This window comes from Pyricularia grisea, chromosome VII (genome assembly GCF_004355905.1).
Source record: "Pyricularia grisea strain NI907 chromosome VII, whole genome shotgun sequence".
NCBI classification, from domain to species: domain Eukaryota; kingdom Fungi; phylum Ascomycota; class Sordariomycetes; order Magnaporthales; family Pyriculariaceae; genus Pyricularia; species Pyricularia grisea.
This window is the reverse complement of record NC_044975.1, coordinates 3,382,529-3,403,771: the sequence shown is the minus strand read 5'-3', so window position 1 is coordinate 3,403,771 and position 21,243 is coordinate 3,382,529. Positions and strand designations below refer to the sequence as shown.

The following is a 21,243-nucleotide window of genomic DNA, read 5'->3' as shown; positions in this document are numbered from 1 at the left end:
AAAAAGTAAACCCGAGCAGTAAAAAAAGGAAAAGTATTATACGGAAACCGGGAAAATTTCACGGGTAAATATTAATTGATTTTCAACGGTTTATTTATTTAAAACCCCTAATTATAAATGCTGACCGGAAAAAGAAAGAATGTTTAGTATTAAAAGGCTAATCCTTAAAAATTAACGCCTGTGGCGCATTGGTTTAACCACGTAAACCCGCAACTAATTATACACATATAATAACCGTAATATGTATAATAGGAGCGTGGTTTTCAATACGTAAACCGCATGTTCAATAATTCCTACCCTTATCAAACCTTAATTTTACTAATCTTGCACGCAAAGTACAATGCCACGGCTGTTCCTGGCCCTGTATAATATTCCGGCCGGCATATTTATTTTATATAAATACGGGCTATAAATGCTTTTATTTTAACTTGTATTTCCAGTCTTCGCGGGTGAATTGGTAATAATAAAACGTAGTACATTATTAATATATACACATGTTACATATATACCACTGGTAGAAATCGAACAAAAGTAAATACTTATATCAGCGTTTACTTAAACAGCCTACTTGTCTTGCTTTTAATCCTAACAACAGCTTCGGCCATGTCCATGCAATAATTATACTACGTCTTACGTCTCCCTCTGTATTTCCAAATCATTGGATTTGAAGCTTCCCCCAAAGCTCTTCTCTTTGATGTCAATTTCCTCATCGCTTATGTCCTTCCTAGCGCTGCCCCATACGGCCATCCAAGTCCCCTTCATAACCACAGTCGCCGTGTCCTTGCCAGCAAAAATTTCATCCTCGCTTACGGTCGGTTGCTTCAGGAGCACCTCACTCTCGACAGACTCCCCGGCGGCGATCTCGACGAGTGACTCTGGCCCTGGTGGTGTGACACGCCGCAACTGCACCGTCTGCAGCTCGAGCGGTGCCGAGGCGCCTTGAGGTGTGATTTCGATCAGGCCGAGCTGGAGGGCGGCGTGATCGAGCGGCGAGTCCCAGGTCAGTATGGTGACGGGTCCCTCGTTATTGTTGGCGACCTTGACGGCCAGCGTGGGGGGACTGGTGCCAGTCTGACGGATGCTGAGGTCAAGCTTTGGGACCGGGTCTGAGACCATGTTGACAGATGCCGAGGTGTCGCCGTCTGCGAGTGGTGACGAAGAGAATGTGCCTTGTTGCAGAAGAACAAATACGAAGCACGCTGTGATGATGAGCGTGATTGAACGAAGTCCTGTGAAGCCTGACATGTGTGGACTAATTTATATTCGAAAAGGAGGTTGCCGACAAGAGTTGGAAGGGATAGAGAGTTGCTAGTTCATGAGTTTGTGATGATGAGCTCTCTGTGAGAAGGAACTAGACACGTAAGTTGATTGCTTTCGTTGCCGAGGGTCGCGTCATACATACATAGAGACAGCTAGCTGCTTTCCCGACCAAGGCAGAAAGAGGCGAAAGATAATTGGCGTGGAACTTGACGGGATGGGGTGCGGAGATAAAACCCGATCGCAGCTTAAGACCCCGCGGAAGCATGCTGGGGCGGGCGGGCGGGCGCTGACATAATTTACTACCGTACAGCTACTACCGATAACGCAGACCCATAGACCCGCTAACCACCTTCCGCTTCTGGACCACGGAGCGGAGACTAATACACGGGCTACTCTCCACCGGCATATATCTGTGACGGCATGGTCTTATTACAGCAGATACCTTTCCAACCTATACCTAGTCTTACTCGTGAAAGAAGGTATTCGATGCTACCATTTCTACTGTACTTACTGTACTGTATATTACCGGTAGCGTTTTAGTGTATCAAGTAGAAAATAACAAAGAAAGTAGATGTATTTCATTATAATATATTAGCCCGTTTCGTATAGGATTTCAAGAAAAGCGGTTCATCGTCTGTGACTTTTTGGCCTTGCCGCTTGGGAAGAGATGAGATGACAAAAGTATACCGATGCCTTTCAGTCGGTCATCTACAGATACGAGCGTATCCAAAAGCTGAGACGAGGATATCCCGGGGCAGGCTGGACAAAAAAGGAAGTTGGATTACCAGTCGCATCTGATCAATTGACAATGTCACCTGAGTGCGACCAAGCGCATGCACACGGTAAACGGTCAAGATGAATGAAAAGAAGCACAAACCGGTAATTAACTGTGTGTTTGTACCTACTACAGTACCTACCTCCACCTAGCTTTCCAGGCTTCCTAGCTAGGTATACCTAGTAATTACTGTAGGTATGGCTAGAAAAGACGTACCCCTGAGCATAAGGCTTGGCGGCTGGCGGGGCGGGTTTGGCCAAGGCTACCTACCTGCCAGAACAAGTCACACAAACCCACCGTACACCGCAACCAAATTACCGACTGAACGTATTATGGGCCGTAGGTGCAGTAGCTGATCTTGCTGATGTCCTGCCATTTCGCAAATTGGATATGTTTTTTTTTCTTCCCTGCCTTGCCACGTCGGTTGCTGCCCGGATCGCATAACGATCACGGATTCAGTTTTACTGTACGGTACCACATACGGTCTTGATTATGCTTGTCGAATTCTGATCGATTGTCCCGAGCGCCACATTCATAGAGCTGCCTCGCCGTTTAGTGCAGCATGGCAAAGAGCATCAAATGACGTAGTTCCAAGACATATATTCTGTGCCACGAGGCTGTACAGGTTGGCGAAGAAGAAAAGGTAACAATCTCGTGATCGGTAATACGATTTTTAAAAGTTGACTAACTATGTAATTAACTTCTGGCCAGGTTAGCCGCACTGTACCGTACCGAGAAAGATAAACTGGACAGGCTCGCAGGGGTCACGGTTGCAGTTCGGTACACGGCGGCGGCACTCAACTGCCAAGGGATATGGGGTCCAAATAACTCTGTTACAACCGCCTAGAACCATGAGTTACTGACCATGCAGTCTAGCGGCAAATGAGGCAAATGGACTCAACCGACTTATTTTCCAGCTGGGAGGATTGCCAGACATGTTAATTGATTAGCGTTGTCTCCAGGGATAAGTACCGTATGTAGGTATGTGCCTCGCGTGTTTTATTATCCACTCTACACTATCGACCTGTCTGTTTTCTTCTTGACCTTCCCCTTCTTCAAACTTGTTAGCGAGCCCAGACTTGACCCGAATCCCCTTGGCAGATCAACTTTCGGAACAAATACAAGGTTGCTGGAATGAAAGGACCTTTCCGGATCCTCCAGTCAATCCTAGTCATAAACACATGATTGGGCGTAAAACAAAACCATATGTCTTTGATGTACGTAAATAACAATAAGCTGCCCAATGTTCCTTTCGTTGGCGTATTATAGGGCCCGTCCGGGAGGAACCACCACAGCAAGTAGTGATCAGCAGCTTCCAACGCCTCCGACGCCTCCTTGGGGACGCGGTAAATGACATGAGGGGAATACGTGGTAGGTATACCATGATCGCCAAAGGAAGCGCCATGTTCTGTTTGCCAACTGCAAAAAGCAACAACAAAACCAAAGGAACGTTTCCCGCACCCCACCCCTACACTGGCAGTTGGTTGGCGGTCATGAAGTCTATCAAAGTCTGGTTGGTGAAGCGCCTGTAAGGCTGGGCACAACCCAAGCAAAGCCAAGGACAATGCAACATCCCTGATAGTTTCCATCATCTATCTCCCTTAATCCTTTATGTTTGGCCAATCGAGAGCTGGGCCCGGTCTCTTCACCTTGCTGCCGATCAACTACGACATGCCCATTATGGATAGAATCCCGTCTTTTGTGTCCGACGAACCCTGTTCGCCCCCAATGAGGTGAAGGGCACCTTCCCATCTCCATGGGTCGACTGTACCTTAAGACGTTTACCTGCATACATCGCCAGGTGAAACACAACGGCGCAGGCATGACAGCCTGGCGAACCTCTTAGCATCTTCCTAATCGTGTCTAGCTCCCGCGCTCATCTATATGCGGCGCCATTTTTCCTGCTGGGGTGCTAAGTGAATACGTCTCCCATTGGGCTTCGAGAATGTTAACTGGTTCGGAATATACGGCCTACCCCTTGCCGGCTTCATTGGTGGCCACCCTTATAAAAACACACCATGATGGAGACTTTAAGAGAGCCACACTCTATAAATATGGCACGCCTCCGCCACCAAGACTCTGTTCGTCGTAATTTGAAGCACCACCGTCAACTCGACACAGTTGGCCCTAGTCCGTCATTCCCTCGCTCGGTACTTCACTGCACATATTAAAAGTTTCCAACTTATATACTATCATATATATCCCTCATTCTTTCAACTTTCAACGTCAACTAAGCCAAACATGAAGTACAGCATTGGAATCACGGCTCTTCTGGCCACCCTGGCCCAGGGAGCAGCCATCATGAACAAGCGTGACACTCCCCTTGACGTCAAGATTCAGGTTGTGAACAACTCCGAGGTCAAGGCGAGCATCACCAACTCGGGCAGCTCGAGCATCAAGGTCCTCAAGACTGGCTCTATCCTCGACTCGGCCGACGTTGAGAAGTCGGTCATTATGGCTGGCGAGAACAAGGTCGACTTTGACGGCATCAGGTACCAGGTCGCCACCGTCGGCCTTCCCGCCGAGGCCTTCCAGGTTATCGAGGCTGGCGAGACCATAGAGGTTAGCTTCAACGTGGCTAGCACTCACGACTTCGCGGAGGGTGGTGACTTTGACATTGCTGCTTTGGTATGTATCGATTTCTACATCAACACTCCATCTTTCACCCTCCATGGGGCGGGCTAACGAACAACCAGGGCACTTTCTCGGTTGCCGAGTCCGATTCTGGCGACATCACCAGCGCCATGGCTTTTGAGTCCAACCATATCAAGGCCCACATCGACGGAGCTGAGGCAGCCAAGGTCCGCCGCTCTTACCTTGCCAAGCGTACAAACGTCCAGAGCGACTGCACCGGCACAAGCCGCACTCAGACGGTCAACGCCATTAACAAGTGAGAACATGACCCACAAAGTTGAAGAGGGGGAATATTGCATGTAGAATACCTATATATGTTTTCCATACTGACATTGCTTGAATTCTTCCAGCTGCCGCTCTCTCGCCCAGCGCGCCGCCAGCGCCGCACAGAGCAACTCCGCCAAGATGAACGAGTTTTTCAAGAGCACCAGCTCCAGCGCCGTCAACACGGTTGTTACCACCTTCAACAGAATCGCATCGGAATGCAACCCCACCGGCGGTGCCAGCCGCCAGTACTGCACAGACCAGATTGGCGCTTGCTCAGCCGGCGTCATCGCGTACACGGTCCCCTCGCAGAGCATCATGGTGAACTGCCCAACATTCTTCACCATGCCAACCACCAGCAACTCTTGCCGTGCTCAAACCCAGGACAACACTATCCTGCACGAGGTCACACACTTGTCGCAAGGTAAGCAGCCATGCACTCTCCCGGATACCTATTATCATCCCGAATCACAAAATGTGATACTGTGCCTTTGTTTTGTATATATGACGCTGACCAACGCTATCAAATATGAAACAGTCAAGGGAACTCAGGACTACAACTGTTATGGCTACAATTGCGTGCGCCAGTAAGTTTAACTGCTTCCTCGGAACTTGGTTAAGGGCTACAATCCTTGATGACGGCACATACTAACAAGCCCAACCCCTAACTCTAGGCTCACGAGTGCCCAGAACCTCAACCACGCCGATACATATACTCTGTTTGCTCAGGCTATCAAGGTTGGTTGCTAAATGTGTCTCTTTCAGCCCCGTTATGGAAGAGGAGCAGGTTGTGTGTGGCACTGGATGGCTTTGGAGGCTGGTTCTCAAATTGTACGGAGGAATAGGGCCCCTTACCCCATTATTTTCGCTGGTGTACATATTTAGTTGTTTCCAGATTTAAAAACGGAAACTTTGAAGATAACTCGATGAATTGGAAATATCTTGATATGCTCTTTGGATTTATGATTATTATTGCAAGTTTGGGGGGAATGTCCATCCACATAATAGTACCGGGGCTACCATAACAAGGGCGTCTAAGTCGACGTTTTGCTTACATTTACATCCAGTCTAGAAAACCTCTCGGCCAACTCACTGCTGCTGATTGGTCCATCGTCGACATCATCCTCCACCATTGGTCTGGTATAATTTCGTATCTTGCTTGGACCGGAGCCCGACGTGCTTTGTTCTTCATTAACCTCGCCCACGATGTGACCACGTTCTAGCCCACTCTGAGATATTGATGGTGTAACAGAGCTTGTGAAGTCAATCATTGCCCTCGGAAAGGTTCCGATCGTGAGAGGCATGGTCGAGAACACATAGCTTGAGGGCCCACTCATTAGAACATCGGATGACCCTCCCGCCGCCGCTTGGTAGATGTTGCCATAAAAATGAAAATTGTTGACAGTGGGCTGAGGGACACCGTTACCAGCAACAACTGAATTTTGGATTTCGGGGCTCCCGCCCACCAAGGCCACTTGCGCATTGCTCATGTACAGCTTGTGGCCCTCGATGGTAGCAGGCAGGACGGACTGGGGCATCGAGGCAGCGTCTTCCCGGTCTAGGGGCCCCATAAGCGCATTATCAGGGTCCTTGCATCGGCACTGAAGGTAATACCATGAGTTTCAGTTTTGGGGAAGGAAAAAAGGCATCATGGGAAAACTAGGACCAGACTTTTGATCAGTAGGCCACTTTGCAACACATACACATTCGTATCTCCGAGCAAGCTTATTCCACCTGCAGCAGTGCCTCTCACCCTGCCGCAAAGTCCTTCCGCGTCGGTATGGCAGCCACTTCCACTGGTTGTTCCTCCACAGCAGTGTTCTCTGGCCATGGCCACACCAGCCACATTTGCTCTGGTTCGGCGAGTCACCGCACCAGGCGAACGTGCACTGACCGAAGCCCTTGATCGAGAGGAGCAGCGCATTGCAGAGGTCCCCTCGCTTGGTCCATTGAAGTGTGAGCGAGGCGGCAACGACAGTGTTTGCCGGGCAAGCCTTGCTGGCTTTCCCTTGAGGGGAGTCGGTGACAACGATGTAGATCTGGTGTCGGAAGTGGTCTTGGTCGTAGGGGTTGATCTATAAGAGACAGACCGCGACAGTTAACAAGAGAAAATCAATGGACAGGGGATGAACCGAAGGGAAAAGCTTACTCCCGCGTGATATAGCCTTAGTCCCAGCTCGCTATCGGTAAGAATGTCGTGAGGGTAGTCTTCGAGATGCTCATACTTCCCAGCGTCTGGATCCTTCCGAATCTTGGACACAAACTCACGGAAGTAGCGCGAGCCAGTGTAGGATTTAGAGGGCAATTCGGATTGCGACATATTCATCATGGGCATCGCGTAAAGGATGGGCGCAAGCGGCTCGATCGGGAGCCGCCTTGGGTGTGATACAACGAAGATAGTACGAGCTGATGAGCGCAGACAAAGTCACTTGACATGAACAAGATTTGTTTCCAAAGATGGTTGATGTCGTTCGCTATTTTGTTTTTACAACAATCAAGCTGGCCCATAGCAAATAGGTAGACACGGAACATGCAGCCGGGCGAAGTGCTTTGTCTTGGGATTGGGAGCGTGTCACACACTCCAAGCCGTGGGGGATCATCATTGTGTAGCCTTACCGACGGCTATGTACCACCCAAATTTTATCGCCTGTAGCGCTTGTGCTTTCACATGGAGGAAGTGAACCTATTTTCTTCGTCGGTTGCATCTGGTGTTGAGTGCTTGATTGCCTGTTGACGTGGCACCACTCATGCGTGCATGGGAAAGACCTACCAAACATAGGCGCAACACTAATAGGCAGCTACCATCACACCATAAAATTGTCTATTGAACAGTGGCCTATGAACAACGAACAGTCAAGTTGAGGCGAGAAGCTTATCAAAATGGTGACTAAGGTACTAAGGTCTGGTACAGCTAGCTGGCTTTGACATTGCAATGCGAACAAACAAAATACCCATCGGTATTTTCCTTTTTCTTTTCCTTTTTTTTTTTTTTTTTTTTTTTTTTTTTTTTTTTTTTTTAGAATTGACGTGAGAACAATACACCTAGCCGACTTTGAATTTGGTAGCTGGGAAACAAAAGTTGTACGTGTTTGGTGATTATGAAGCCGGGGGCGTGTGCTATTCGTGCTGTGAACAGGCAGTCGTGATGGATGACGAACGACTTACTGTGGTAGAAACTCGTGGGATACCAGTTTGGCTTGATGGAGCTCCCCACATGACGATTTCATGCAAACCAACGGCCACCAAGGTCCGGCCGGTACAATTATTGGGCTTAGGGTGTAATTAGTACGGATGCGGGCAAACGCGCGCCTGAGCCAGAAGCTCACCCCACAGTCTTTAGCAAGGTGGGGTTAGATTTAGAACAGCCAGATCCAAGCGACGTCAACGAAGCTCGATCCAAAGCTTCCACCCTCAGTTGATTCTTGGTACCCTGCACCGAATCAACAATCATCTCAACGGCCACCTTTCCAAGACACAGACATATTCCACTGTACTTGCAGAGAGCCGAGCAGGAACACAGGGTGTATGGCTGACCTCGGGGAGGCAATGAGCCGGCTGGCTCTCGGGGAGGGCGGTGATGACTCTGAACCAATTGACGAGATTCTTTTTCAGCAACAGTCCCCTAGCAAGCGTCGTAGGGAAGAACCCAAGGACATACGGGCCAAACTCGAACGCGACTACCTCACACCATCCCCGACATTCTCTACAGAATGGCTTGACAAGCTGCAACAGCGCTGGGAAGCTCCTGTCGACTACGCTGATCTCTTCGCCATGGCCCCAACCCAGTCGCGCACCGTCGTCCGCTTCCAGCGCCAGGGCCTCGAGGGCCGCATTGTAGGCTACGACACCGTCACCGTGCCCGCTGCCAGCGCAACCGCCAAGAACTCGACCTCGATGCTGCGCAAGCCGGGTAACAATGCCGATTTCGTCAGGGGTGCTGCCGGCTTCTTCCCCTTTGCCCCGGGTGGCCTGGACAGCGTCGAGGCTGCTGCTGCTCTCGACGAGCAGCTGCTACGTGCACGTGGTGGCGGTGGCGCTTCCAATGCTGCAGATGGCAAGAGCAAACTAGAACGCATCATACCGATGGGTGACAAGGATGGGTTGTTACAAGTGGCCCCGGGTTTGTCAAGAGGCATAGATTTGACCCTAAAGAAGAAAACTAAGGTGGAGGAGGCCGAGGAAGTAGCCGTAATGGATGAGCTTGATCAGGAGCCCGAGGCACCGCCCACTGCCGACGACGAGGATGCGGGGCTTGGCGTGGTTGCATCCCAAAAGATAAATGTCGAAGGGGCCGACCCTGGTACGCCCGAAGCCGGTGGCGAGGATGAAGAGCTGGATGCAATCCTGCCAGTCGAATTCCCTGCCCTTGAGCCGCATGGACAGCTGGCTGCATCATCGGCGCGCAATGCAGGGCGAGAATGGGCACACATGGTGGACGTCAAGCGAGATTTTGCCAATTTCCGCGAACTGGTACCCGACATGGCGCGCGAGTGGCCATTCGAGCTCGATACCTTCCAAAAGGAGGCTGTCTACCACCTGGAGAACGGCGACAGTGTCTTTGTGGCGGCGCATACATCGGCTGGTAAGACGGTAGTGGCCGAGTATGCCATTGCACTCGCAGCACGCCACATGACAAAAGCTATCTACACCAGTCCCATCAAGGCGTTGAGCAATCAAAAATTCCGTGATTTCCGTCAGACGTTCGACGAGGTTGGAATTCTGACGGGTGACGTTCAGATCAACCCTGAGGCAAGCTGTCTGATTATGACCACGGAAATTTTACGCAGTATGCTTTACCGCGGTGCCGATATGATACGCGACGTCGAATTTGTCATATTTGACGAGGTTCACTATGTCAACGACTACGAGCGTGGTGTAGTTTGGGAGGAGGTCATCATTATGCTCCCCGACCATGTGTCGCTGATCCTACTGTCGGCAACCGTCCCCAACACTTATGAGTTTGCCTCTTGGGTTGGAAGAACAAAGAAGCGGGACATATACGTTATTTCAACCCCTAAAAGACCCGTTCCGTTAGAACACTATCTCTGGGGTGGAAAGACTATTCACAAGATTGTCGACTCAGACAAGAAGTTCCTCGAAAAGGGCTGGAAAGATGCTAACAATGCCATCCAAGGCAAGGACAAGGTGAAGCCGCCGGCCAATGGTGCTGCCGCCGCAGGTGGTGCTGGCAATCAGCGCGGGGGCCGCGGTGGAAGAGGAGGTCCGCAGGGCCAGCAGCGAGGGGGTCGTGGGGGGTCCAGAGGCGGCGGAGGCGGCGGCAGAGGTGGTAGTGGTCCTCCTCGAGCCAGCCATGCCCCCGGCCACATGGGAAGAGCTGGACGACAAGGCGGGTTCACATCCAGGGCCCAAGACCAAACCCTTTGGGTCCACCTGGTAAACTACCTCAAAAATAACACTCTACTCCCTGCCTGCATCTTCGTCTTCTCCAAGAAGCGGTGCGAAGAGAACGCAGATGCACTTAAAAATCAGGACTTTTGCACTGCCAACGAGAAAAGCGCGATACATATGACCATTGAACGATCTATCGCTCGCCTTAAACCCGAGGATCGCGTACTTCCCCAGATAATACGGCTGCGGGGGCTTTTGTCTCGCGGGATTGCTGTTCATCACGGTGGTCTGCTGCCCATCGTAAAGGAGATCGTTGAAATCTTGTTTGCACAGACACTGGTCAAGGTGCTTTTCGCCACCGAGACGTTCGCCATGGGGCTAAACCTTCCCACTCGCACCGTCGTGTTCTCTGGATACCGCAAGCACGATGGCCATTCTTTCCGAAATCTTCTCCCCGGCGAGTACACGCAGATGGCCGGCAGAGCAGGCAGACGAGGGCTCGACACTGTCGGATCGGTCATTATAGTGCCCCCTGGCGGAGGGGATGAGGCGCCTCCAGTGGCCGAGCTGAATAAGATGATCCTAGGCGAGCCCTCAAAATTGCGGTCACAGTTCCGTTTGACGTACAATATGATACTCAATCTATTGCGCGTTGAAGCCCTCAAGATCGAGGAAATGATTAAGCGTAGTTTCTCCGAACACGCAACGCAGCAGCTTCTCCCAGAGCACGAGAAAGCGGTCAAACTGTCAGAAGCCGACCTCGCAAAGGTCAAGCGCGACGCATGCAAGATTTGTGACGAGGATAGCTGCATGGACGAGTGCCATCAGGCTGCGCAAGACTACCGTCAGCTTACCCAAGAGCTGTACGCAAAGCTGATTGCCATTCCTATAGGGCGCAAGATGTTCAGCCCGGGAAGACTGGTCGTATACTCAAAGGACGGCGTGCGCACCGCTGGTGTACTGCTCTCCGAAGGGGCCAGTACCAAGAGCGGCATGAACAGCCTGGCACTCCACGTCTGTGGCATCCGCAACTTGCGCGAGTCGCGCGACAACAGCGACATCCTGCCTTTCATTCCTGGCTGGGGCCGATACTACACTCCACTACATGCGCAGGCCAACAGGCGGAGCGTTTCCTACAAGACGCTCCATGTCCCACTTTCGGATGTCGAGTGTCTTACCGGATATATAACCAGGGGCATCGTGCCGGAGATTTTCCAGGGAGGAGATGCGCATGCAGGAGCGACCAAACAGCTCAGGCAAATCGCATCCAAGTGGGATGCCGAGTGGTGGGCTGAAGCGGACCTATCCAAACTACGAAACTTGCAATTTCAAGAACTCGTCAACAAGCGTAAAGAGGCCGAGATCAAGGCTACAAGTTCCAAGTCATTGAACTGCCCACAGTTCCTGAAGCACTTCGCCATGTGTCACGACCAGTGGCTGATCAAAGAGAACATACAGCAGCTGCGCCAGGCGCTGTCGGACCAAAACTTGCAGTTGCTGCCAGACTACGAACAGCGCATACAGGTGCTGCGGGAACTCAACTTTATCGACCAGTCGTCCCGAATCCAGCTCAAGGGCAAGGTGGCGTGCGAGATTCACAGCGGCGACGAGCTGGTGCTCACGGAACTAATCCTAGACAATGTGCTGGCTGACTATGAGCCGGCCGAGATCGCCAGTTTGCTGTCGTGCTTTGTGTTCCAGGAGCGGACCGACTCGGAACCAGCTCTAACGGCGCGCCTCCAAAAAGGACTGGAAACCATTGTCGCGATAAGCGAGAAGGTCAACAACGTCCAGACGCTGCACCAGGTGTTGCAGGTAGGCGACGAGTCGGCCGATTTTGCGAGTCGTCCGAGGTTCGGGTTGATGGAGGTTGTGTATGAGTGGGCTCGAGGAATGAGTTTCAAGAACATCACGGACTTAACCCCGGTGCTTGAGGGCACCATTGTGAGAACAATCACACGGCTGGATGAGACGTGCCGTGAGGTAAAGAATGCGGCCAGGATCATTGGAGACCCGGAGCTATACCAAAAGATGCAGGCGGCGCAGGAAATGATCAAGCGCGACATCACCGCCGTCGCCAGTCTGTACATGTAAAAGTAAATCCTTGATTCATGATGACAGATATAAAAAAAATAAAAAATAGAAACGATGTAATGATTAGCCCAAAACGCCGCCCTTGCTTGCCTCGCCAAACCGTAACGCCCTTATTCCCCAGATTAAGACACCCCAAAAAACAAAGATATGCGCAATGTGTCGTTTTCATTCCAAAGCTGGATGGCATACCACAGCAATAACATAGACACACTCTACTAATGCCGACTCTAATAATGTTCCTTGGTAAATGTGGCCCCCTCACATGGCCCGCAGACTCCTCAGGCGCTCGTTCAGATCGCTCTCGACCTCAGGCGTTGGTTCCTCGGGGGCGCTCTCCCTCTCGGGCTCCCTGGTGCTGACCTGGGCTTCGCTCAGGCGCTCGCCGACGTCGACGCCGGCCTCGTCGAGCATCTGCGCCCAGAGCTCCTGGCGACGGGCGTGGGGAACCTGGGTGCCAGAGCCCTCGGTCATGGCCTCCATGTAGATGCGCTGGCTCATGGCGGCCTGCTCCTTCTGAGCCTTGTCGGCCTCGATAGCCTCGAGCATCTTGAAAGCGTTGGAGTTGGCGCCGCTGTTGATTTTGGACATGCGCGCATTCATCTCGAGGCGCTTGCGGGTGGCGGCGGCGGTGGCGAGCTGAGCGGTGGCGCGCTTTGCTTCTAGGACGTTCATGTGCTGCACCTCTAGGATGGATTCCATAGAGGCAAGGGTGTCGGTTTCCATCTCGGCCTCGGAGATTCGACCTTTTTTAAGAAGCTGCGTCGTGACGATTTCTTGTTAAGATAGGAAGGGTGGGAAAAGAGGACTGGGATGTTGTGATTGGCAGAGAGCGGTATGGCAGCTTACCTCGAGGATGCGCTTCTTGAGGGCTGCGATCTCCTTCTCAGTCTTGATCTTGTCCCGGGTGAGGGTCTTCTCCATCATCTAGCGGTGGGTTTTTGAGGGTGTTGGGGTTAGTTTCGCGCGCTGAGAGCCTAGTAGTCTGATGGAAGGAGATAAGATGCGGGCTGCTGCCATACCCGGGCGTTGATTTTATCGTTCATTTCTTTGTTAGACAACATTTTGGCGACCTTTTCGTAATGATTTGGAATGTTAGGCCAGCGATAGATCAGCGACGGTAGGTGAGGTTTAGCGAAGCACGTCGTTGACTATTGTAGGGTGATTTGTCGTCTTGGAAGATGCCGATGATTCAAGGCCTCCAGCTCGCTGGGAAGTGCTGCTCGGAACCAGGCAGGCTGAACACAGAGGGGCAATGAGTGACGCTGTAGTAAGACTGCAAGAGTACATATGTGGGGCAGGGATTGTGGGGTATGCACACCTGGTTGTTGGTGGATCTATCACGTGCTTCCGTTCTGCAAACTTGTATCTGTACTAGTAAGAATGTGACGCGTCCTGCCGGTAATCACGTTCAATTTAATTCTGTAAAAGTGTCTCTAACAAGAACAATGTTACTTTGAACAAGATATGCTATCGGTGGATAAGAAATAACCTACGAGAACTAAAACAAAAGAGAAAAGAAAAAGGAATCGCCATTGTTTCCATTTGCGCTCCTTGTCATCTATTTCTTCTCGTTCTCCTTGTCTCTAGCCGCCTTCATTTTCATATCATCCTCTTCCGTCTTTGGTATTGTCACAAACATTGGCACAGTCACAGCGTTCAGCTTCCGGAACGCGTCGGCAACAACGTTCTCAGGTAGTTTGCCGTTCCATTTGTCGAGGACCTTGTCGATCCGACCATTCTGGTCATTTAAGAAAACCTCGACGACACTGTTGATGACTTGCTCTTTGCCGATGCCTCGGACCACGTACTTGTTGGACACCTCTAGACGTATTGGGTTGCCGGAATCGATCACCTTGTGGGATTGCAGCTTTATCGGGTGGAAGACGGCAGGAAGACCATACCATTGCGCCTTGTATTTAGATTCTCCAGCAGCCTTGGTGATAGGATCTTCAAATATAGCGTCTGGATTCCATAGCGAAAAGTGTTTGAGGGTCGGGTTACCCTCAAAAAGCTGTCAAAATTGTTTTGTTAGCAAATAATGGCATTTTTAACATGGAGTGCGTGAGGCCTGGTATTTACATCAAGTACGCTTCCAACAATGACTTTCTGCTTTTCAGAAAGTTTGACCCCTTCAGCCTCGTTGATGTTGTTGTTCCTAATGCCTAGGGACGAGAATGATTCGCTATTGCCAGCGTTCGATTGCACCTGCGCTTGTGCCGTCTCTGATGGCTGGTTGAGATTGGTGGAGTTGGTCGACATTGTGCGTAAAGCTTTAGGCTGGAAGAAAATTATTGATTGAGGCCTGATTACTGAGTTGGTATGCGATGCGACGAAAACTCGCGTACAGAACAAGGGTCGCAAGCGGCTGATTGTTGCTGATGGAGACGATATTGGCTTGTTTTGAAGAATGGTACGAAGGGGTAGCATGGCATTAACTCAAGCACGAACTCTGCGCCCACCGAGAATTGAATGTATTACCCGAGAGAAGCTCTTTCTAATAAGATAACTCACCCCGAATTTGCCTGAACGTTGTTTCGGTTGTCTATGACAGCTATTGACGTCATCATCTTCAGCATCCAATGGGCGTGGAACATGGTTTACCTACATCTATCTAAGGTTTGCATTCTGACGAAGGGTAGAGCATTTATACTTCGTAGGCTATAAAGCCCCCAGATCGGAAATTACGCCTACTGTATCGATCTCTGGTGGCGGAAACTTATCTACCGTGAATATGTAGGTTGAGGTCAGCGACTGTTTTAAACGTCAGGGTGTCGTGCCTCGAGGGTTGGGAGGAGCTGTGGGCCGATCTTCATTACGATTGCTACCACCTGGACGACAGCGCGGGGTATGTGGCGCGTTTTGGCCGGGAACGTTTCGGCGAACACCCCCTGGGCGAAATTAGCGAGACGTATCTGCTTGAGTGCTGCGGATCACCACGGCCCTGGGCCAGAGACGCGAGGATGCAGGGTAAGGTGAGCGGCGCCTCCGTTACGGTGCACGAATACGTTTCGGCTGTGCACCCGTGGCTTATGGCGCTGCGCGACAGGATCCTAGACGCCAATGCCAGGCTTCAGGGACGTTCCGAGCCCTGGCCGCCCGAGACCAAGCTGGCCGTCGTTCAAGCCCCGACCAACGGGCCGCTGTCCATCGATAAGGGGGAAACCTGGGCCAAGTGGCATAAAAAGCCACAGGTGCCGCCGCCGCCGGGAGAGCGGTTGAGCTACGAGGAGCGTGCGCGTCGTGCCAAAGAGAGGGCGCTGGCGAGGTCTGCGGGGAGAATACGGGAGATGGAAGCGGCTGCGGCAGGGGCAAACCAGGCGGAATAGAGTCAATTGGCGGAAGCGAGCGAGAAGACAACATGACAAATGTGCGAAAATATGAAATTTTCTGAGCTGTCCAAATTATCGGTCAAAGTTTTTCTTTTTTGTTTCCTTTTCTAAATATGTGATTGGGTCCCTGAAAAATGTGAAAAACCTTTTAACGTTCCTCATCACCCTATATGGCTTCCAGAGCAAGTCTCGTACAGGTGGTGTGGAGTTTAAAAACGTAATCAAAACGGTAAAGCAGAGGTTTGGTTGGGAGTATGGGGAGCGACGACGTCCGTTTTTGAACGCAAAACAATCCGTTCTCAAATGTCTTGGATCCCAAATCCAGCAATTTTGCTCTCGTACTTGCCATTTTTGGTCTCCGTTGTCAGGGTATGACCGTAGGACCGCGTCGTGTCACCAAAGAGGAACGTCTTTCACGTCACCTCGAACGAACGTATCTCTCGCGATTTTGGACGAGTGTTTGGCATCGTGATCCGAAAAAAAAAGAGAAAAAAACCGCGTCGTCAGTTAACTTGCAACATCTCAAAACAATTGACTGGTTTGATCCCTCAAATGGGCGTCCAAACAGACCAGACTCTCCCATCTGAGGGTCGATCCACCCGCAAGCGCACTCGGGAGGAGCTTGAGAAGAATGGATCATCGTCGTCATCGGCAGCCCATCACGCAAGCTCTTCCTCCCAATCCTGTGCTAAAGCGTCGCCGACGAAGCGACCCAAGATTGCCGATGTCTCAGAGGAGAAGCGGCTGAGGAGATTCCGAACACAGCCGCCTCAGGCCTTTTATGATGTGTACGATCGCGCAACCTCGCAGCGTTTCTTCGTCCTCGGCCGGACCCGGTGTGGGAACGACTCCAGCCCAGAGGAAGTGGTCGAGTTGACCGGTTCCACCGGCAACATCTATCATGTTCACATCGCTCAACAGCCAACATGTGACTGTCCTCACGCCTTGGCCGGTAACCAATGCAAGCATTGGCTCTTTGTAAGTGCTTTGTTCTATTGATTTTATATGGATGATGCGAGCCGCCGGACAGCGGTGAGTGACTGCGCCGTGCCATTGCTAGCTGGTTTTGAAAGTAGCCTGCTCATGATGATTATATCATGCTGTCGATCTTTCATGACTGGTTTGCCGTCGCTTACACACACGAATAGGTCATGTCTCGTGTGCTTCATGCTCGCTTCGAATTCATTTACCAGCTCGCCCTGCTCGACAGTGAGCTCCGCGAGATCTTTGCCAAGGCACCGCCGCCACTTGGCGAGTCAGGGACAGTACCAAAATCGTCGAAAGACAGCAAGAATCGCAAGCCGATCGAGGGCGATTGCCCAATATGCTTCGACGAGCTTTTGGCGGCAGTCGAAGTCGAGGGTAGCACGAAACTTGATCATTCCGCGATTGTCTGGTGCAGAGCAGCTTGCGGACAGAACATGCATAAGCAGTGCTTCCGTATGTGGTCCGCTACCAAGAAAACTGGCAACAGAGGCGAAGGAAACGTTACTTGCCCGTTCTGCCGCAGCCAGTGGCTCGGAGATGATGATTTGGTCAAGGACATCAAGAAGGACGGTCCGTTAAACTGTGAAGGATATGTCAATGTTGCCGATCAGTTAGGCATCGACCCCGAGAGAGGTAAGTAGGCCCTGCGCGGAATGCAATAAAGATTCAAAACCCATAACTCGGAAGTTGATGTGTTATGGCTGACTATCCGCGCCTTAGATCACTCATCTTACTCTTCTTGGTATTCTGGCTATTCGCGGAATTACCGGCGACGTTATCGCTGGTAACGAGATGACTATCAACTGTGTCGCTTCAGGCCCATGCAAGATTTACTCCAGCTTTCGCATTAGTCGGGGAATCTAGTCATTCTCTGCGCCGGAAATTGATACATCAGCTGCCCCCGAGCCTATCAGAACAAGATTGGATCTCTACTTTATGGAGAAGCTGCGACTGTTTGTCAATCCCAAGCCAGAGATGATTGCAGCAGGGCCTGGTCTATCACTGGCTGGGCTAACTCAGGGACAGAAGTGTGCCACGAGTTGGGCAGACTCTAATCAGGTAGGCTTTTGTACGATTGAACAATATCCAGCCTCTTCTGTTTCGCCCTTCTCGTGACGTCATTGCATACATCAGTAGCCATAAATGCTTATATGGGTTCATAATTTAGGCAGGGCATAGCCAGACTTTGATCCTAGGAGTGAGATGTCGGTAGGGGCGAAGTGTTGTCGGCATCTCTGGTATGCTTTCAACGCTTTGGATCATGCACGACTGACTGGTCACAGGCTTCGATACTTGCAATGTTCCACGATGCGGCTACGCAATTCACAGCTCTCTCCCGGTACGCTTTTCAATTGATATATCACAAGCTGCATGCAGACCAAGTGTATAGGTAGGTATATATCCGGCAAAATCATATTGTCGTCTAGTCGGAAAATTCGCCAGACGAAATTCCTGATATTCATCTAGGGTCGACAGCTAGGTGGCAGCCTTCCGATACTTTAGGCTTCTTAAGACCGGTGTTCTCTTTTGTTTATGATATGAGCATTACGTTCGACCTTGTCATCCGAACCAATATCAGATATCTATTTGCCCTTAGATGAAATGACCTCAGTGGACATTTGTGCTCTTGAGTATCAGCTCGGCGGCCTTCTCAGCCACAGCGTACACTGTCCACTGGGTGTGGGCCGCAGGGAGGAGTGGCATGATGCTCGCGTCGACGACTCGCAAGCCGCTGACGCCATATACTGCCATGGTCTTGGAGTCTACCACGCCGCCCAGATGGTGGGGAGCCATGGCTGCCGTTCCCACGGGATGATCAAAACTCGGGACGACCATGCTCTCGCGCAACATTGCCTCGAGACTCACTGGGTCGTCTGTACCGGGGCCAGGGGTGATCTCCACCGGCTTGAGTATCTCGACCACGGACGGCGCGGCCATGAACTTACGCACACGCGCCACACCCTGGACGAGCATCTGGACGTCGACTGGGTTGGACAAAGATGCGTAATCAATGATGGGTGGCGTCGATGGGTCGGCCCCCGTGGTGTTGGTGATGGTGATGGTACCCCTGGAAAATGGCTTCTGCAGTGCCGTCACAATTGACTTGTCGCCGCCAAAAGTGATCTCGTATATTCCATACTTGGGATTTGTGTAGCCTTGTCTCATGACGGCTCGCTGAGCAAGGAAGCCGGCCAAGAGAGACGTGTTATCAGCGTAGACGGCCGGGAGGTGGGCAAGGGCATCCTGGCTGTCGATGCTGTCGAGCACTTCCTGGGGGTTGCTTACGAGATCTTGTAGGGACTGGAACACGATTTTGTTGCCCCATGCATGACTGAGAGGCCCGGTCCGGTTGGCGCGGTACTCGGCCCATGCTGCATCGCGAAAGGTGGCGTTCTCTTGCATACTGCTTGGGTTTGGCTTCGTGTCGTTGAGAAAGTCATATATCACGAAGACGGCCGGGTGATCTTGAAAGTTGGCGCCAACGCCAGGAAGATCCGCGACGACATGGATACCAATGGATTCAAGATGGGAGGCATGGCCAATACCACTGAGCTGCAGGATCCGAGGGGTGTTTATGGCACCCGCTGCGAGTATGACTTCTTTGGCCTGAACCACAACGGGCCTGTCAACCAGCGAGTGATCTTCGTCTCTGCTGTGGATGGCGACGCCGGTGACGGCTTGCTCACTGTCAAAAAGGATCCTACCACCGTAGTGTCGCACCAGCAGGTCGAGGTTGTCACGCGCACTGACTGGGTCGTAGTAGGCGGTTGTCGACGTCGACCGCGTGCCCTTGACCACGTCGCTGTTCTGCGGCAGCCATGAGATACCGACGTTGTTGCCGCCCGCACCATCGCGCCGCATGGGTTCTCGCAGGTCATCGGTCCATGCAGCGGCCTGCATCGCGGCGGCCGGCCACTGCCACGGCGGGAGTGTCACGTTGACCATGCCGTCATCTGCGTAGGCCTCGGGCGTCCAAGTGTAGTTGTACCGCTTCACAAAGTCCTTGCCAGGTGGCGTGAAGACGGCGGCCTTCCGCAGGTATGGCCTCAGCCCGTCCCAGCCCCAACCAGGGTTTCCCAAGGCCTCCCATGCATCATAATCCGCTGCAGATCCGCAGTCCCAAGCCATGCCGTTGACAGTCGAGCTGCCGCCCACGGCGTTTCCTATGCGGGCGTTGAAGGTACGCCCCGCAAGTTCTTTCTGCGGTGTCGAGGTCATGTTTTGGTATAGACGCGAGCTCTGGTCGCCTGTCGTGAGCAGCGGGATGCTTGTCTCATCGCTGCGTTCAAAGTCTCCGTACTCGATGACCAGAACCGTCTTGGTCGGATCGGCGCTGAGGCGGTTGGCGAGCACCAGTCCGCTTGTCCCACCACCGACAATGACATAGTCATAACCTTCAGAATGCAGCGAAGACCTAGAGTGCTTGACACCGCCGGCTAGGGCACGAGCGGTGCAGAAACCTGAGATGAGGTAAATGAAACGATTATTTTTAACCATCATTACTTTTTAGCTTCTTTGCTCTTTTTCTAACCCATTTACCTGATGGCGAAGATGCCATCTTCTTGGCACCATTGCGGTTACACAGATTGTACATTTTACCGCCCTTACCCCGCTCGCATTTCTTGGAATGAAGTGAGTGCATGCAAGTATCTCAAGTTCCTCTGGCGCCATCTTCACCGGTCTGTTTTCTTGCATGGGGCTAATTATTATCCGAATTTGCCGACAAGCCAGTTGTGGGCAACTTCTCTAATCTCGTATCATCATCTCATACCTGCTCCTACGTTGGTAGTCGTCTATATAAAAGTAGTAAATTGAATACCGTATTTCATACCACAATTACTGATTGCCTACGACCTGAGTGAGCATAAAAGTGATACAAGATAAACGTATGGATATATGATAGCCAAGCCCTATGTCTTACTATTTGATAATCACACCATCTTACTTTCTCCGTTCATCCGGCGCATTGCCAAGCATTGAATTACTCCCGCGGTACGCTCCCGTTCTAAACAAATTTAAGGAAACTCCCCTGGGTAGATATCACCTTTCAGGCTGATGGAAAATTCTGCTACATGCCCTCCCGAGCTTTGGCCCAGGGACCCCCGAATAGCTCGTATATTTTAACATGCTGCTCCTTGACACACAGGTCCTTTGTCGCCTCATGCAACTGCTTCATACAATCCCTGCTCATATGGTGCTGCAGGAACCAATTAATGCCTTTGGACCAGCTCTGTATCCATGTGAGCTTGGTAGGTTCGCTCTTGGAGCGAAAGACCTCAACTGGGCTTCGGAGGTTCGATTTTTTTTTTTTTTTACACCTCTAGACGGGCAACGACGTATAAACACTGCGTACATGATACATTCGGGTTCCTGTGCCAGCTCTCAGTTCCAGAGTAAAACAAGGACAGGAAATCATCCATCCTGCCTGGCCTGATCTCAGCTCGGATCATGGCAGAGAAACCATCCCCATCCTGTGGCGATAGTGGGGCGGTAGGCATGATGCTGTCTTGAGAAGAGGTGGAAAACAACAAGAAATTAGTGAATAAGATG

General features: G+C 51.4%; 10 protein-coding genes across 10 annotated transcripts; 4 read left to right on the top strand and 6 right to left on the bottom strand.

Moving 5' to 3' along the window:
• Positions 1 to 630: 630 nt before the first annotated feature.
• Positions 631 to 1,525, bottom strand: PgNI_11000 (uncharacterized protein; the record flags this gene model as incomplete). The annotated part of the gene is made up of 2 exons (XM_031130974.1): positions 631 to 1,238; positions 1,399 to 1,525. The coding sequence occupies 2 exons, from the start codon at positions 1,523 to 1,525 to the stop codon at positions 631 to 633; spliced, it is 735 nt and encodes a 244-aa protein (XP_030980274.1).
• A 2,751-nt stretch (positions 1,526 to 4,276) lies between these two features.
• On the top strand, positions 4,277 to 5,683 carry PgNI_10999 (uncharacterized protein; the record flags this gene model as incomplete). Its single annotated transcript, XM_031130973.1, has 5 exons — positions 4,277 to 4,663; positions 4,732 to 4,925; positions 5,020 to 5,357; positions 5,472 to 5,520; positions 5,608 to 5,683. The coding sequence occupies 5 exons, from the start codon at positions 4,277 to 4,279 to the stop codon at positions 5,681 to 5,683; spliced, it is 1,044 nt and encodes a 347-aa protein (XP_030979595.1).
• A 161-nt stretch (positions 5,684 to 5,844) lies between these two features.
• Positions 5,845 to 7,543, bottom strand: PgNI_10998 (uncharacterized protein). The gene is made up of 3 exons (XM_031130972.1): positions 7,083 to 7,543; positions 6,637 to 7,008; positions 5,845 to 6,534 (listed from the first exon to the last, which is right to left on the bottom strand). Exons 1-3 carry the CDS (start codon positions 7,266 to 7,268, stop codon positions 5,968 to 5,970), a joined length of 1,125 nt encoding a protein of 374 aa, XP_030979594.1. The 5' UTR covers positions 7,269 to 7,543; the 3' UTR covers positions 5,845 to 5,967.
• Positions 7,544 to 8,479: 936 nt separating this feature from the next.
• PgNI_10997 (uncharacterized protein) lies at positions 8,480 to 12,376 on the top strand (the record flags this gene model as incomplete). The annotated part of the gene is made up of 1 exon (XM_031130971.1): positions 8,480 to 12,376. One exon carries the CDS (start codon positions 8,480 to 8,482, stop codon positions 12,374 to 12,376), a length of 3,897 nt encoding a protein of 1,298 aa, XP_030980306.1.
• PgNI_10996 (uncharacterized protein) lies at positions 10,143 to 13,583 on the bottom strand. Its single transcript, XM_031130970.1, has 3 exons — positions 13,396 to 13,583; positions 13,223 to 13,300; positions 10,143 to 13,132 (listed from the first exon to the last, which is right to left on the bottom strand). Exons 1-3 carry the CDS (start codon positions 13,435 to 13,437, stop codon positions 12,635 to 12,637), a joined length of 618 nt encoding a protein of 205 aa, XP_030980305.1. The 5' UTR covers positions 13,438 to 13,583; the 3' UTR covers positions 10,143 to 12,634.
• Positions 13,584 to 13,744: 161 nt separating this feature from the next.
• Positions 13,745 to 15,782, bottom strand: PgNI_10994 (uncharacterized protein). Its single transcript, XM_031130968.1, has 5 exons — positions 15,193 to 15,782; positions 14,982 to 15,096; positions 14,888 to 14,918; positions 14,456 to 14,770; positions 13,745 to 14,387 (listed from the first exon to the last, which is right to left on the bottom strand). Exons 4-5 carry the CDS (start codon positions 14,633 to 14,635, stop codon positions 13,935 to 13,937), a joined length of 633 nt encoding a protein of 210 aa, XP_030980303.1. The 5' UTR covers positions 14,636 to 14,770; positions 14,888 to 14,918; positions 14,982 to 15,096; positions 15,193 to 15,782; the 3' UTR covers positions 13,745 to 13,934.
• PgNI_10995 (uncharacterized protein) lies at positions 15,337 to 15,702 on the top strand (the record flags this gene model as incomplete). The annotated part of the gene is made up of 1 exon (XM_031130969.1): positions 15,337 to 15,702. The coding sequence occupies one exon, from the start codon at positions 15,337 to 15,339 to the stop codon at positions 15,700 to 15,702; it is 366 nt and encodes a 121-aa protein (XP_030980304.1).
• A 281-nt stretch (positions 15,783 to 16,063) lies between the features above and the next one.
• PgNI_10992 (uncharacterized protein) lies at positions 16,064 to 20,200 on the top strand. The gene is made up of 4 exons (XM_031130966.1): positions 16,064 to 16,683; positions 16,854 to 17,325; positions 17,413 to 17,751; positions 17,861 to 20,200. Exons 1-3 carry the CDS (start codon positions 16,258 to 16,260, stop codon positions 17,478 to 17,480), a joined length of 966 nt encoding a protein of 321 aa, XP_030980301.1. The 5' UTR covers positions 16,064 to 16,257; the 3' UTR covers positions 17,481 to 17,751; positions 17,861 to 20,200.
• PgNI_10993 (uncharacterized protein) lies at positions 18,301 to 20,190 on the bottom strand (the record flags this gene model as incomplete). Its single annotated transcript, XM_031130967.1, has 1 exon — positions 18,301 to 20,190. The coding sequence occupies one exon, from the start codon at positions 20,188 to 20,190 to the stop codon at positions 18,301 to 18,303; it is 1,890 nt and encodes a 629-aa protein (XP_030980302.1).
• A 561-nt stretch (positions 20,201 to 20,761) lies between the features above and the next one.
• On the bottom strand, positions 20,762 to 21,191 carry PgNI_10991 (uncharacterized protein; the record flags this gene model as incomplete). The annotated part of the gene is made up of 2 exons (XM_031130965.1): positions 20,762 to 20,973; positions 21,047 to 21,191. 2 exons carry the CDS (start codon positions 21,189 to 21,191, stop codon positions 20,762 to 20,764), a joined length of 357 nt encoding a protein of 118 aa, XP_030979593.1.
• Positions 21,192 to 21,243: the final 52 nt, after the last annotated feature.

Coding starts and splice junctions, on each gene's coding strand:
- PgNI_10998 (XM_031130972.1), bottom strand. CDS start 7,268: ATGCCCATGATGAATATGTCGCAATCCGAATTGCCCTCTAAATCCTAC. Junction 7,009..7,082: donor TAAGGCTATATCACGCGGGA/GTAAGCTTTTCC, acceptor TGTCTCTTATAG/ATCAACCCCTACGACCAAGA. Junction 6,535..6,636: donor TTGCTCGGAGATACGAATGT/GTATGTGTTGCA, acceptor TATTACCTTCAG/TGCCGATGCAAGGACCCTGA.
- PgNI_10992 (XM_031130966.1), top strand. CDS start 16,258: ATGGGCGTCCAAACAGACCAGACTCTCCCATCTGAGGGTCGATCCACC. Junction 16,684..16,853: donor AATGCAAGCATTGGCTCTTT/GTAAGTGCTTTG, acceptor ACACACGAATAG/GTCATGTCTCGTGTGCTTCA. Junction 17,326..17,412: donor AGGCATCGACCCCGAGAGAG/GTAAGTAGGCCC, acceptor TCCGCGCCTTAG/ATCACTCATCTTACTCTTCT.
- PgNI_10996 (XM_031130970.1), bottom strand. CDS start 13,437: ATGTTGTCTAACAAAGAAATGAACGATAAAATCAACGCCCGG. Junction 13,301..13,395: donor ACGATAAAATCAACGCCCGG/GTATGGCAGCAG, acceptor ACCCACCGCTAG/ATGATGGAGAAGACCCTCAC. Junction 13,133..13,222: donor TCAAGAAGCGCATCCTCGAG/GTAAGCTGCCAT, acceptor GTCACGACGCAG/CTTCTTAAAAAAGGTCGAAT.
- PgNI_10994 (XM_031130968.1), bottom strand. CDS start 14,635: ATGTCGACCAACTCCACCAATCTCAACCAGCCATCAGAGACGGCACAA. Junction 14,388..14,455: donor TTGTTGGAAGCGTACTTGAT/GTAAATACCAGG, acceptor CAATTTTGACAG/CTTTTTGAGGGTAACCCGAC.